We start from the raw sequence: 14,891 nt of genomic DNA, 5'->3' as shown, positions 1-14,891 counted from the left end.
TTTACTCCTGGCCACTGCCTTCTGGTTCATCCAGCCCTCCCCAGTGCCACCACCCAGAAGTCACCACAGTATACAGCTCTCCACAGTTACTTCGGGCAACTTCTCTTAGTGTCTCTTTCAAGAGTGTCAGTCGCTCAACTCCATGATCTTCCCACTTATTTAAAGTGTCTTAAGTGACCCAGAAAAGATTGCGGTCCTACCATACGACTTCTGGCGAGGGGAAGGCCTTCACTTTCATGGACAGCCGATAGGACCGTTTTCCTGCTATGGTCTCCTGCACCTGCTGCTTCCGATGCTTCACGCTGATAAATCCCTTTTCTTTGAAAGAAGAAATGACAGTGTGTGAGGGAGGAATTCATTCATGTAGACGTCGGCTCACCCCCTCACTAAGAGGAGATGCATGCGATCAACCAATGAGAACTGATGGAGCCTGTCAACAAACCCAAGTGTTGATCAATAGATGACGCCTTTGGGTCAAGGGCCAGCAAGTCCTAGAGACAGAAAGCGGTCACCTGCCAACAGGGAGCATCAAACTAAATCTGTCGCACTAATAAAGGAGTATTTCTAAAATCTACCCAGCTGGTGTAAGAAAGATGAAGAAAGACTCTGGGCTGAAAGTCAAGCTGTGGGAACTAAAAGGATACATAGCTCCTGCCTTTCACTTGTCCTTAGAGAATTTACAACTTAGAATTAAGCAACTGTTTTGGGATTCTGTGATCATTAAACTGAGGGCAGAGGAGCATTAAATTTCTAGTAACTTATCATATTTTTCTACATCGACTTCACGGGCGAGTCAGGGAAATTTCCCCCAGACAAAGTGCTAAAGAATGTGATCAATACATTATTCTTTGTTTACATGGGACAGTAAGTGACGAGTTCGTAACCGTCTTACAATCTATGCTACTAGCCAAAGTAAACTTCTAAAATCAAAACTCTCCGAATCAAAAGCAGTATTTTTAAAAGCTAGCACTAATCTTTGGGGATTTCATACGACGAGTCTTGATCAGATCCATCTCCCTTACTCCTCAGGTTAATTCCTTGAAGATCTGCCCCCATCTCCTGCCCGTTCCCTAACTTCACATCCTCTCTTTTATTTAATAACTGATTAACTTCAATTAGTGTTATCCATAATCTTATGGGTATGGGACCACCTACTGGAGCATGATTGACTTATCAGAGCCCATACCCTTAAAAAAGACTAACTATCCTTCTGCCAGAGCCATCAGCTGTCCATAGCTCCTCAGTTAGCGGTATGGCCTTGTGACTCCCATGCAGGAATGGCTCGGTCGGTCTTGTGCAGATCTTGCGCAGGTGGTCACAGCTGCCGTGAATTCATGAGTGCAGCAGCCCTGCCACATCCAGAAGGCACTGTTTTGCTCTAGCCCTCTCCCCACCTTAGGCTCTTGCAATCTTTCACCCACCCTTCCCAGAAGTATTCCATGTAAAGAGTACCCGATGTGCTAAATTTGCCTTTCGGAGCTCAAGAGAAAGCAGTGTTCATTCGTAGTTGCATAACTCTTAGCCACATGGATTTCCCCCTCCTCTGCCCCCAGCTCTTACTGCCTACAGTGCTCAGAAAGCGTAGTGCTTACGTCAGCGTGCGTCACTTCCGCAGCTTACCATACACATGCACGGAGGCATTGAAAGACCGGAATGATGACCCACTCTTCACACGACAAGTGTAGAGCCCCTTGTCTTGGCTGTCCACGCTGTTGATCTTAAGAACACTGTGGAACACATTGCTGTGGGAGTTGCTTCGGTCAATCCGCTGCCTTATAGATGCTCTCTTAGTCGCCTACGAAGAGAATGCGCAGTGAGTGCGGAAGTCAGCGTTGCTCCTGCTGAAAGTGACAGCACGCTAGCATTCCCCAAATCAGTATTTTCTTAAAGATGTACTTATTTATAAGTATACAAGTGTTTAAGAACACACACTGCAGCTGTTGTCAGACGCACCAGAAGAGGGCACTGGATCCCATTACAGACGGCTGTGAGCCACCTTATGGGTGCTAGGAATTGAACTCAGGACCTCTGGGAGAGCCGTCAGTGCTGAGCCCTCAAATCAGTACTTTGACAGCTTTCTTTTTTAATTCCTTTCTCTCCCTCTTTTCTCCCTCCTTCCCTCCTTCCCTCCCTTCTTCCCTCCTTCCCTCCTTCCCTCCCTTCTTCCCTCCCTCCCTTCCTTCCTTCCTTCCTTCCTTCCTTCCTTCCTTCCTTCCTTCCTTCCGGTTAGGTACATCAGATCTACCACAAGCACATCATTTGGAAACTATGCTTCTGTCTAGTTGTGTGTCAGACATGAGTGCCAGCCTGTGTCAGCACTTCATCTTTTTAAGTGGGCTGCCACATGTGCATTATGTCAGCCGCCTCTTGTGAGCACCTGGAGAGCCTGGAGATGTTTTGTTCGGTTAGGAGGTAGAAGTGACAGAGAACTGGCCACAGTACACAAGGAACTCAGGTCTCTTGGGCGTGCATTTAGTGATTTCTCGCCATCACAGGCTCTCTTCTCTAAACAGTAGTCTGTCCCCTCACACTCCTTGGTGCTGTTTCTGTGAACAAACCTAAGTTCTCTTTCCTATGGATGGGCAGGAAGGTTCAAGTCGTGGCTTCAGCCACCCCATCTTCATTATCTCACATCTCAACCAATAGTCATCAGTTCTGCTAAATCCTGGTGAGGGGTGTGGGATGTACACACCCAGAGGTAGTTTCAGCCACCCTTATCTCAGGGAAAGAACCCGTTCAGCTGTCTGATTGGCTACGGTGGCCTGCTCCCTGTTCTGAGAAGATGGGATGCCATCTCCTGCCATTGTTCCTCATATAACACATAGCCATTTCCTCCGCTTAAGTCCTTCCCTGGGGAAGGTCGTGGGAAAAGACGTGGAAGCCATCCAGATGGACCTGAGGGTCTTGAACCTAGTTTGCTGTGCCATGCTTAGTCAGCTTTCACCCACCTGCATTTTAATTCCCTATTGGCAGAGACGTATGTAAGACCATCGACATCGTTCCCAGCAATAACAAAAGACATAACTGTCAGGCACTGCTGTGAGAAGTCAGAATCGGTCCCCAGTGTCACAGGCCTCTCCGCCTGGGGCGTGACTTCCCCCTCTGAAGAGTTTTCTTCCCAAGTGTGTTGTTGGCATGGCTTGCACTTTGGGAAACAACTCATCCAGGCCTCTACAAGTGCCTTGTCCACTTCTGAAGGCACTAGCTGTATGTGACTGTTTAATACAATTAATCAAGATGAAGAACGCCTCCCTGTAGCTAGCTAGCCACACTTCAAGTGTTCCTCTGCCATAGTGGCTAATGCATGCACTTTACTGTACAAGACAGGCATAGACTGTTCCTATACCAGGAAATTCTATTGGACAGTACCGTTTTTAGAAGGTTATTGGTGCTTGGCAGGTATAGCACTAATACTGTGCTTAAGTTGTTATTAATTCATTTTCTGTGTATGGGTATTTTGTCTGTCTGTATGTCTGTACACCATGAGTGTGCCTGCTGCCTGAGGAAACCAAAGGAGGGCATCAGATTCCCTAGGACCACTGATGACCACGAGCCACCATGTAGGTGCTAGGAATTGAACCCAGGTCTTCTACAAGGGCAGCCAGTGCTCTAACCACTGAGCCATCTTTCCAGCCCCCAGTATCAATATTCTCTCTCACTTTTTTAAAGATTTACTTATTTTCTGTATATGTGTATTTTGCCTGCATGCACCAGGTGAATCCCTGGTGCCACAGATCTCCTGGAATGGGGCTCCAGACAGTTGAAAGCTGCCATGTGGGAGCCAGGAGTTGAAATGAGGTCCTCTAGAGGAGCACTAACCACCGAGCCATCTCTTCAGCCTCCCCCCCCCCCGCCCCCCCGTTTCAATATTCTTAATAGCAATAAGAACTGGATAAAATTCTCTTCCCTCTTGACATTTATTGAGAATATTTCATTTCTGTCCGAAGTGATTGCTTCATGTTACAGCACTTTTATTTAAATTTAAATGGAAGAACAGTAGTTCTAGAAAATAGAACTCCCACAGGGACCATATTACATCTTTTGTTGCAAAGTTTTTCTATTTCCACGGGGAGGGGGGGAGGAAAAAAAAGTTGGTGAAAACAGGTTGGAGCTGAAGCATTAATCTTTTGTTTATTATTTAATCATAAATTAATTTTGATTGGCAGTCTGAATAACATAACAAACGCCTGCACTTGGGACATGGGGCATAAATCACACTGGCACATGAGAAAGGAGAGCGGGCGTACTGCCAGAATGTTCTTTCCAGCTTCTCATTGCTTTCCCATCTGTGTACATCAATAAATAACTGGTACTTGCAAGGATGTTTTACCTGAATAAGGAAACCGACTCTATCTTCATTCTCGGTTTTATTTGAAGGACAGAATTGCCCCTTTGACAATTAATAAATGCAGTATTGGATGGCTGGGTTGAAGTATCTTTAGCAAACACACTGCAGTCAGGTGCCTGACTGTCTGCCAGAACCTTCTATGAGTGCACTGACAAAGACAGTCTCTTGAAAAGTTGTTATGACAAAAGATAGTCCCTGCCTGGTATTTGGTGATAACTTCTCTCATCTTGAAATCGCAATGCACTGTTTCCAAGGACGAAATGCCCCCTCCTGCTTTCCAGACTCACCAGTGGAAACAGCAGCCCGGACCCTTCAAAACAAACCCCCAGACATCAAAGTCAGGATCTGTGCTATCGCATTCAGGGACGGGCAGGCCAGGGAGGCACCATTCAGACCTGCCGCTTTCCTGTCCACCCGTACCGCCCTGCCTGGGAGCAGGGTTTTCTAAGTTTTCCCACTTCAAAAACTCAGTGGGGTTTCACTTGCTCAAAGCAGCTGCAAACAGTGCCCAGGAAGAACTAGAAAAGTCTCCACTCACTTTACCAGGGTAATGCCAGCTCATCTGCACCCTCGTATTGAGGTCCGTGGTAGTGGTGCAGTTGAGGACAAGAGTTTGACCATGGAGCAGTCTCACTGGGCTTGGCGGGGTTATTTGGACATCTAGGATTGTATTGGCTGCAATCACAAGAGGGAAAAGAATGTTAAGAAGGACGGATTTCGCAGGCCAGATTTCAGAGGAGCGTGCCCGGTGGCCACACCCTCAGGACAGCACTTACTCTGCCGATGGGTCAGATAGTTTGTCTGGTACAGGTGCCCGTTGACCGTGGCTTCGCAGTTCAGAAGTCCTATCTCTTTGTATGTTGCATTTGCTATTATGAAGCCTCTCCTACTGTCCCACGTTATTCTTTGCCCGTCAGGGGTCAGAGTATCAAATGGGAACTGCAAAGAAGGAAGCAATGCTTAACCGAGCCCAGTAGTGCTGTTGTCAACACAATAAGTGCTTTTCACTCACCGTGAAAGCTACCACATGGGTCAGAACGCCAGTTTGTTCTCATTACTCCTTTGCACAGAGGCGAATGTATCTCGACTATGCTGAGTCATATCGGTCACGGTGACTTACAGCCAGTCTTGTGACCACAAGCTGCACCCACTCATAAGGCTGATGGTGAGAATTCTCATACATAGCAAGATGGCCCGGTGCTGACTAGAGACAATCACCCCCTTGTCCACTTGATCTGGAGGATTATCTTCATGTGTTAGCACCATCTAGAACATTCTGTCATATACAACTTTTTGTGCTCACACATTGTTTGACTCACCAATAAGATGCTGATGTAACTAGCTAGCCCAGAAATTCCAGCCCCCTTACACACATGAGAGGGACACACATGAGGAGGAATACTGGGTGGGAAGTCATGAGCGTGACATCAAGGTCCACCGTGACCAGGAGTCCCTTGCAACCTGTCACCTAGGGCAGGTTTCTTGGGCAGTTGAGAAGACTCCCCTGTTATTCCCAACCCTGACACCTACAGGCAACAGGACTCGTATGGGATGGGGGCGCAAACCTGTCCCTGAGGGATACTTCAGACATCAATGAATCACAGCCAAAATTCTTCTGGCTCCCCAATTTCAGCCACTGCCAAAAGCTCGCCAGCTACCTACTTGTGTAGACTGACTAGGTGCTGCCTTGGCAGAGAGTGGAGGAGTAGGGGTGGGAGTGGGGACTGGCTGGTCCTTACCCTCCTACCGTCTCTATGGGAAGGTTCATAAGCGGCTCCAGGAGCCGCCTGACTCTTACTTTAGATGGGTTTGATGTTTCAGTCACATCTTCATTAGGCTTGACTGTAAATGTCTTTCCCTTTTTGAACATGCAGCTTAGAGTGTAAGGAGGAGTCCCACAGATGGATTTCTTTCCTTCTTTTTCCCTAAGGGATTAAGTTTGGGTATCATCCAGGCCTTTGTCACTAGGACATGACAAACTTAGACCTAAGGTTGGCTCCTTATGTGTGAGTCCCAAGTAGGAGATCCAGTGACTCCCCCGATGCTGTTATGAAACAGAAGGCAGCGAGGGGGTACCCTGTGGGCCCATGCCAAGGTCCCCCCATGAGAAACCAGGCCGTGCAACAGATCTAGTATAAAGGGGGTTTGTTTGGGGGAAGGGAAGAGAGTGAGGGCCTGGGGACAGGTAGAGGCAGACAGATGGGAGCAGAGCCATGAGGGCGGAGATGGGGGACAGAGAAGGACAGAGGGGAGAGAGACCAGCAGGGAACATGTGGGAACAGGGACAGAGAACTGGGGTGGCAGATAGTCCTTTTATATGACACCCACACCTGGTGGTGGCAGGTGGGGGTGGGGGAGCAGATGATAATGCAAGCTGCTGCTATGTCCCTGGGCAGTGGATCCCCCCAGATACCAGCTTGTCCACGTGAGCACACAGCTCCCGTGACAATACATCAAAACTGTCAGGATTTCGGTTCTTTCATTATTTCGATTTATGCTTCTGGTTTGACTCCACTTAAATATACAGGGTGGGTTGGGGGGGGGGTGGTGGTAACTCTTCGTAATGTTTCTTGGTAGGAAAAGGATGTTCCAGATAAGTCTACTGAGAAGCCCAGATAGAAAATTATTTCAGAGTCATTTAAAAAAAAATTAAAATGCTATAACACCCATTTGAAACAAAACCATCCTGTGAGTGATGTTGTTGAGTTTTACCTTTTTCAGAGTGACTGTGATGTTGGGTGACGTCACCCGGCAGGGGATAATGAGCTCTCTTCCTTCAGTCATGTGCACGAGTTTGGGTATGTCGGTGTGCATCTCTATGAAGGGACTCCCTGCATCTGAATGAGGGGAAAAAAACACATATAAGTAATTGAGAACATAAGCATGTAAGACATAATCCTGTAGCCAGGATGTCCCTGGGACTCTGCTGCAGTCACTGCCTGATGTACCCTCTTTGTGCAGAAGTCTGTGCTTTGCCTCTGAACCTGGCCTTCTTCCTATGTGCCTGTCCTCAAAAGCAACAAAGTTTCTCATTTAGTTCTTGGCTTCAGTGGGATTTACCCTGCCGCCTTAATATGCAATGAGGTTACAGGGACCACCAAATCTTTTGAAGTGCAATGAGGGATAAGGGGGTGGTGGGGACTCTGCATAAACCTCAGCTATGTTAAGTGCCCGGGAAGTACCTTCCAGGGTCTTTTGTGACCACCAGGAAAACACAGGTGCTGCTACTTGGAAGAGTTAGAGGCAAGGCAGAAGTAAGCAGACTGGAAGGGATTATCATTTGAATGGCAGGGGCAGCACTTGAAGGCTTTCCAGACCTTGCCCAGTAGCCTAGGAATGACTGAGGAGTGGCTGGGAAATGCATGCATTTCATAGGTGATTAGGTCTGTTTCTCCTACGTGCAAGGTTTATCTGCTAAGAGCAAAGCTTGCAGAGAGGTCTGGAGGAGCCTTTGCAGAATCACCAAAACATCTCCTTTGAAAGTGTGGCATTGCCCCTGAGGGGCAAGGAGAATTCTCAGCTACTATTATTCTTCCCTTGTAACTCCTCCAGAACTAGAACGATCATCAGATTTCCCTAGAAACACTCTCACTGTCCACCCTGCTCTTGTCTTCAGGAATCATCGATATCCTCAAATGATGATTCCTTCAAGACTGATTGTGTGCTTGACTCTCAGACATGGCTCCAGCCTTTGGGGGCCAGAAGTCCTGTGTGAAAGAAAAGGCCCCAGGCCTGCCAGCTGGTCCTCTCAAAACTGGATGCTAACAGTTTTAGGGAAACAAGAGCTGTCAGCAAGCAATGGGTGTCAAACACCCACAGTGGCTGCACAGTGGCTGGTTAAGGGTGGGACTGGTGAGGTCCTTTGTCCTTCTGATTGGGCTCTAGATGGAAACGATGTGATTACCTAAGCTAAGGAGAGTGGGCCCTGAACTGATAACACAAATCCTAAAACAGCACCTTAAGAACAAAAGCAGAGGCTGATGGGACTTCTGCAAGCCAAAGAATGCTGGGAAACCAGAGGCGTAAGTAGAAGAGGATGGCAGATGCCTGACAGGCATTGGGAGTGAGGCGGAGATTTCAGACTTAGAGGGGCAGAGAAAGCAGAAGACCAGGCTTTGTGGCCCATGGGCATCTATAATCTCAGCACTCGAGTCAAGGAAGCAGACAAGAGACCAGCCTTGGCCTTAACTTAACTTAACTAGACATCTTGTTTTGATGCTGTTTGTTTGTTTGTTTTAAGAAGAAATTGGGAGCAGGTGTGTAGGAAATGGGGCAGGTAGATATCTTTGGGTGTTGGTTTTACGAGTTATTATTTTCTCCTCTCTACCTCCTCCTCTTCTTCTATTTGTGTGTGTGTGTGTGTGTGTGTGTGAGAGAGAGAGACAGAGACAGAGACAGAGAGACAGAGAGAGACTGAGACAGGGTCTTACTATGTAGCTCTGGCTGGCCAGAAACTCATTATGCTGACCAGGCTGTCCTTGAACTCACAAAGATCGTCTTTCCTCTGCCTCTAATGCCCAGCTGGGTTATTCTATTTGTTGGTTTTTCTAGAATGATCACATACCATTTAATAATAACCACTGAAGTGAAAACTACAACTAGAAAGCGCTATCTTATTTGCACTTGAGGAAAACACTACATTTGTGGTGATTGGCTTTGGTTTTGACCGTCATGGTTAATAACGTCCTCACTGTTTGTTGCTTAGAAATTCTCAGTGGCAGTGATGGTGAGGGAAGAGAGAAAATAAACGCGGTGGAGACCAGGGATGTTTGTCAGATCGGAATTGTCCTCTAGATAAAGTTGCTGAGGCAGACACCCAGCAGGGCCAGGGAGACCCTCTCTTCCTTCTTCGAGTCTAAGGTTTTTTTGTTGTTTTTTTTTTCCTTTCTCTTTTGTGAGTCCCAAAGGTAAATACCAGGAAACTGCTTAATTCATTTAACTGAACTGTAAATCCTTCAATTGAACTTACTGTCTTCTCAGAGGACCTTTTCCAACAAAGGACACTGACACGAAAAGTTTCTAGAGGAAACAGTAAACTCGGGTGGCATCAGCTCTTGGCTAATGAAACAGCAATTTCAAGAGGAAATAGAATCATCTTTACGTGTGAGTTTCTTTATCCCTTCTATGGATTCCCCCAAACATGTAATTTCTCCCAGAGGCTAGCTTCAACGTCAGCAATGGGTTAGCTAGGACTCAAAGGTACTAGAACTTCAAAAATTCTATGTCCATCCAAACAACTAAAACCACACTGTTTGTACATTAGTCAATAGTAGCATTATAAATTCACATTTACAAATGACCCCGTGCCTACACACACACACACACACACACACACACACACACACACACACACTCCACTCTACTCTCTGTGCTTATTAAGAGTACATTTCTTTTGCAGCTTGCTTCAAGGCAGGGCTGAGAATGAACTTGCCTGACATAATACAAACATATTTTCTTTAGTCGGACTGTAGATACAAGAGAGGTTACAGTTCTGTTAGTATCACCAGTAAAACCACTCACTATTCCCAAAGGACACATCTGTTTAAGTCACAAAATTAAAAATGACATCTACCCATGGCCAGCGGTGCAGAGTGACATCTAGCTATGAACCTGGGTGCTTGTTGAAGGAGTGAGAAGCCAGTGCTAAGGCCACGCACACATAGTCACCAGGGACTCAAGGCAACACATCTAGGTAAGTGTCCTGAGGTCTTCACCCCTGAGCCCTTACAACTCAAAGCAGTGGCAGGAACCTGGCACAGAACATGAGGTCTTTTCCATCTACCGTGGGAGAACTCGTAAGGCCAAGCGGGCTGACAAGCAGGAGGGATCAGAGACCCTTATTCAGACTGGAACTGTGTTTTGTTTTCAATGGGTATTTTTTCCTTTTGAGACCTGTAAATCGTGCTGGTAGCTTAAAGCACACAGAGAATGCCATCCTTACCCCAGTTCTGACTGATACCCTGCAAGTGAATGACACCCCACCGCCGAGTGCACGCACATGCAAAATTTAAAAACCCTTTTTTTTCCCTTTAACTTGAAAGCAGATCCAAAAAGTCAGCACCTGTTTCCTAGCACACACGAGTTTAAAGACGTGTGCAGACAGTTTCCTGATTGTAAGATATCTTACAACTCAATCACAAAGACAAACAACTCATTTAAGAGTGTAAAAGGGTGGGACTGGAGAGATGGCTTAGCAGTCAAGAGCACTGGCTGCTCTTGCAAAAGAGCCAACTTTGGTTCTCAGCACCTACAGCAGATGGCTGACAAGCCCGTGTAACTTGAGCTCCAGGGAACCTGACACCCTCTTCCGGCCTCTGCCAGCACCCCCATAGAGGTGGTACACACTCACACAGACACAAGTATACATAAACTAGAAACAATAATGAGGCCGGGTGGTGGTGGCACACACCTCTTGTCCCAGCACTTGGGTGACAAAGCCAGGCAGCTCTCAGAGTTTGAGTGCAGACTGGTCTACAGAGCAAGTTCCAGGACAGTCAGGACTACAGACAGAGAAACCCTGTCTGGGGGGGGGGGGGGGAGCAAGCCACAATAAAAATAATCTGTTAAAAAAAAATAGAAGACGACTAGAATTGATATTTCTCCTGAGATGAGATACAAAGGATTCAATAAATACATGAAAAGTCATCCAAGGTCGTGAGCCATCAGGAAAATACTAATCAAAGCCTTGAGATACCACTTGATGCCCACTGAACCGGCTAAATGAAAAGCACATAATAACAAGTGTTGGCAACAACACGGAACAACTGCAGCTGAGAATGTAAAATGCTACAGCCACAGTAAAAACAAAACAGACAACAACAACAGCAAAAATGGACATTTCCCCAAAAGCGTAAACATAGGACTAGCTGCCTCACCACCCAGCGATTCTACATGCACACTCAAGACAGTGGGTGCTTATATTCCCACAAAAGCTTGTATGCAGCATTTATTGAAGTTTTATTAAAATAACCATATGCTGGGTATGGTGGCACACACCTTCAGTCCCAGCACTCGGGAGACAGAGGCAGTTGGATCCCTGTGAGTTCGAGGCCAGCCTGGTCTACATAGTGAGTTCCAGGACAACCAGGGCTACACGGGGAAACCCTGTCTCAAAAACCAAAAAACAAGCAAACATAAAAAAGCCAGGAAGCAGAAATGACTTAAATGTCTATGAGCTAGACATTTAAAAATGGATTGTGAAGGTGTGGTCTACACCACGAAGTTAGCTATAGAAAGAAAGGGAGATGGTACACTAGGGGTGAACCTCGAAAACACGCTGTGTTGAAGAAGCTAGACACAGCTGGATTCTTGGGAAATATCTGGAAGAGGCAGCTATGGGCCAGAAAGTCTGTTGTTGCTTGCTTAGGATAGAAGAGTCCTGGGCTAGGAGATACGGAGCAGGGACCACAGCTTTCCTTCTGAGGTGGCTGGAAGAGGATGTCTATCTGTCAACAACACTATATCTCTACAGAATGAAAACCAGGGACCCTGTTTTCTAAGCTCCTGTTCACCCTGTGGGTCCTCACAGCCTTTCTCTCCAAACCCAACTCACATCCTTCCCAGGACATTCACAAATAATGGAATTTGCCCCTCTGCCAAAGCTTTCAAGGTTATAAATGTGTCCTCGATTTCCCCTGGTGGGCCCGAAGTCAGCAGGAGAACAATAAAAGCCTTGCTATCTCCATTTAGATGGACAGAACTTGCCCACTGTGTATAAGACATGTGCCTCACACAGGGTGTGCACACTGGTAGCTCCTGGCATGTTATCCTGGTTATTCAGAGGGTCAGCATCCAAATTTAAGAGGGATAAAAAAACATCACGGAGGCTGGCCCAGGGCCTTGGTTAATTTTTTGTTAATCTTCATGTTGCTACAACAAGATTATGATAAGTTAAGGAAGGAATACTTTAGTGTGTCCGGATTTCAGGAAACTCAACCCAGCACCATGTCGGGCACAAAGACTGGAGTGGCTCAGTCTGTGGTTGAGGGTGCTTATACCACAGTTTCTCACATGGTGAGGCAAAGAAGCAGAGACTGGTCCAGACAGGAAGCTGGGCCATAATCTTCAGGGTCTGTCCCCAGTGGCCCATAGCCACCAAGTGAGCCTAAGGTCAAAAAGCCTCCATAGCCTCTCAACTCAGTACTGCCAGGGAAGGGCCACGTATTCAGATACAGGAGCCTGTGGGAGACACTGGCTCAGCCTGGTCTTCCTCCTGCTCCTCTCCTAACAGGGAAACAGGATCATCATCTGTATCCACATGGCCTGAAGGAGAAGACATCCGCTGAGGCGGTTTAGACACGGGCATGATATGTTCAGCTCTGCAGGAATGCGCGTTGGGATGCAAGGTTCTTAGCAGTTCCGCGACAGGGCATAGCATTCATGCCTTACACAGCAAAATCGTTCCTTCCTGGAACTAAATTCTAAATTCTGCCCTGAAGGAGGAAATGAGACCTGTATTTTTTTAAAATATGCAGCTACAAACTAAATCGACTTATTGAGGATCTCAGTAAGCGTGGAATGCTAGGTACAGAGTGGGTTTTCCATCTCCCAGGTACGCACACAAAGCAGGTTGGTCCATCCCTGTGTCCTGCTGGCCAGACATTTGAGCCACACCTCAGAGAGAAGGCAGACAGGGGTGGGGGTGGTGGAAGAGAGGAAGATGAAGGATGAAGAAGAGGGATGCTGAAACTTTCCTACTCCAAGATTAGAGGCATTTCCTGATTTTACTATTCCTGTTTGCCTTGGACACATGAAACTATAAAACCTCCCAGGAATATTACAGATACCTGTGTGGCCTCTCTTGAATAGATGAGGGAACCGAGGCCCACAGGAAAGGAAGGACCTTCCACAAGTACAGGAATGGTGAAGTAAAAATGGAATTCAGGTTTCCTGTTTTCTCCCACACCAAAATCTAGCCCTGACACACCTGTGTCACCCAGCGGGGCGATGTCAGGGGGAGCCATTACAGTTTGCCATGATCCGCACCCAGTGGGAGAAACCATAACCCAGAAAGATTCTGACTGACAAAGCAGTATATAATAACAGGGTGATGGCTCATGGCCACAGCCAAGCTCTGGTCACTGGATCCCTTCTTAGCGCTCTGCCACCAGGCAAGACAGACACTTCTGTTATCAGATGTCTACTCAGTTTGCTACTCATTTGAAAAGTTCACACTAAATGCAGAGGAAGGAGGAGTTGAAACAGTCAGAGGCTTCATGGGGAACCAGACATGGGCCTGAGGCTTAATTGATAATTTCCATTCTTGGAAACAAAGTTCAATATAATAAAAGATATTTAGAGAACATAAGCCACTGACTTTGACAGACTGGCGTATCTGAAATAGAAACTGTAATGGAATTTGTTTTGTTGGGTTGCAGTGGAAAGGGTCTGAGGAGATAGCCAGGAAAATCTCAGCACTAGTAAGGCCCTGGGTACCACAGGAGCACCTGCCTTGTCCTGAATGCCTGTACATGTGGGGTCTACATGTCCCAAGACAGTTCATGCCCCTTCTAGATAGCTCTCAGTGTTAAAAGTGCTCTCTTATGTAACAGTGCAGTTTGCCTGCCTGACTTCCCGTTCAGGCATTCTGCCATCAGGATTCTAAAGACAAAACCTGGTTTCTTTTCATAGAAGCAAGGGGTAGATGTACCCACGTCATTCATTTTCCTTATGTTCCAGCCAAGCTTCTACTTCTTTTTATTTATTTTTTAGTTTATGTGTATAGTGCATGTATTATGTGTACCATGTGCTTGCAGTACCTGTGGAGGCCAGAAGGGAGCATTAGATCCACTGGAACAGCCATGTGGGTGCTGGGAATAAAACTCAGGTCCTCTGCAAGAGCAGCACATGCTTTTTAACAGATGGACCATCTCTCCGGCCCCTACACTCATTTAAAAACTGTCCTTTACAAATGGATATCCACTTGTTTGAGAAGCATTTATTGAAGAGACATAGGCAAACACTCATGCACATACAATAAAAAAAAAGAATTACAAAAATTAACTCGGAGCGGATCACAGTCTTACGCATAAAACGAGGATCCTCTGCTAAAGATCAAAGAATGAAAGATTAAAGACAAAAATAAAAAGTGGTCCAGTGACGGCAACAAAACATCTCACCAAAGAATGCAGTTTCACATCATGCCACCGGGAAGATGTACATCAAAACAGTAAGATAGCACTGTTCATCTGAGGATGGCCCGAGTGCAGAACACAGACAGCACTGGATGCTGTGAAGCATATATAGTACCAGGAACTCCATCCATCGCTGATGGAGATGGGAGATGGTATGACCATGACAGATGCTCTGGAAGGTAGCTCGGCAATTTCTTACAAAAACAATTGTACTGTTAGCATGCAATCCAGCAATCACACTGTCTGCTGTTTCCCTGAGGAGTTGACAGCTATGACTGTGGGTGTTCACAGCATCCTTAGTCATGATTGCCAACCAACCAAGACCTTTTTCAGTAGGTGAAGGGGCAGATAAACTATGGTCCTTCAGACAATTGAACGTACTTAGTGCTAAGGAAATGCAGGTCTGGGGA

The 14,891-nt window shown here is 46.5% G+C and overlaps 1 protein-coding gene across 2 annotated transcripts in view; it reads right to left on the bottom strand.

Moving 5' to 3' along the window:
- Nucleotides 1-14,891, bottom strand: part of Flt1 (fms related receptor tyrosine kinase 1) — a 161,927-nt gene that overhangs the window by 114,064 nt on the left and 32,972 nt on the right. For both annotated transcript variants that reach the window (XM_076923906.1, XM_076923905.1), the window contains exons 4-8: nt 7,061-7,185; nt 5,125-5,287; nt 4,887-5,023; nt 1,621-1,795; nt 201-318 (exon numbers count right to left, since the gene is read on the bottom strand). In XM_076923906.1, the coding sequence (XP_076780021.1) occupies nt 201-318; nt 1,621-1,795; nt 4,887-5,023; nt 5,125-5,287; nt 7,061-7,185 (718 nt within the window). The remainder of the gene's footprint in view (nt 1-200; nt 319-1,620; nt 1,796-4,886; nt 5,024-5,124; nt 5,288-7,060; nt 7,186-14,891) is intronic.

This window comes from Arvicanthis niloticus, chromosome 24 (assembly GCF_011762505.2).
Source record: "Arvicanthis niloticus isolate mArvNil1 chromosome 24, mArvNil1.pat.X, whole genome shotgun sequence".
NCBI classification, from domain to species: domain Eukaryota; kingdom Metazoa; phylum Chordata; class Mammalia; order Rodentia; family Muridae; genus Arvicanthis; species Arvicanthis niloticus.
Note: the sequence above shows the minus strand (reverse complement) of the source record. Positions and strands in the feature narration are given on the sequence as shown.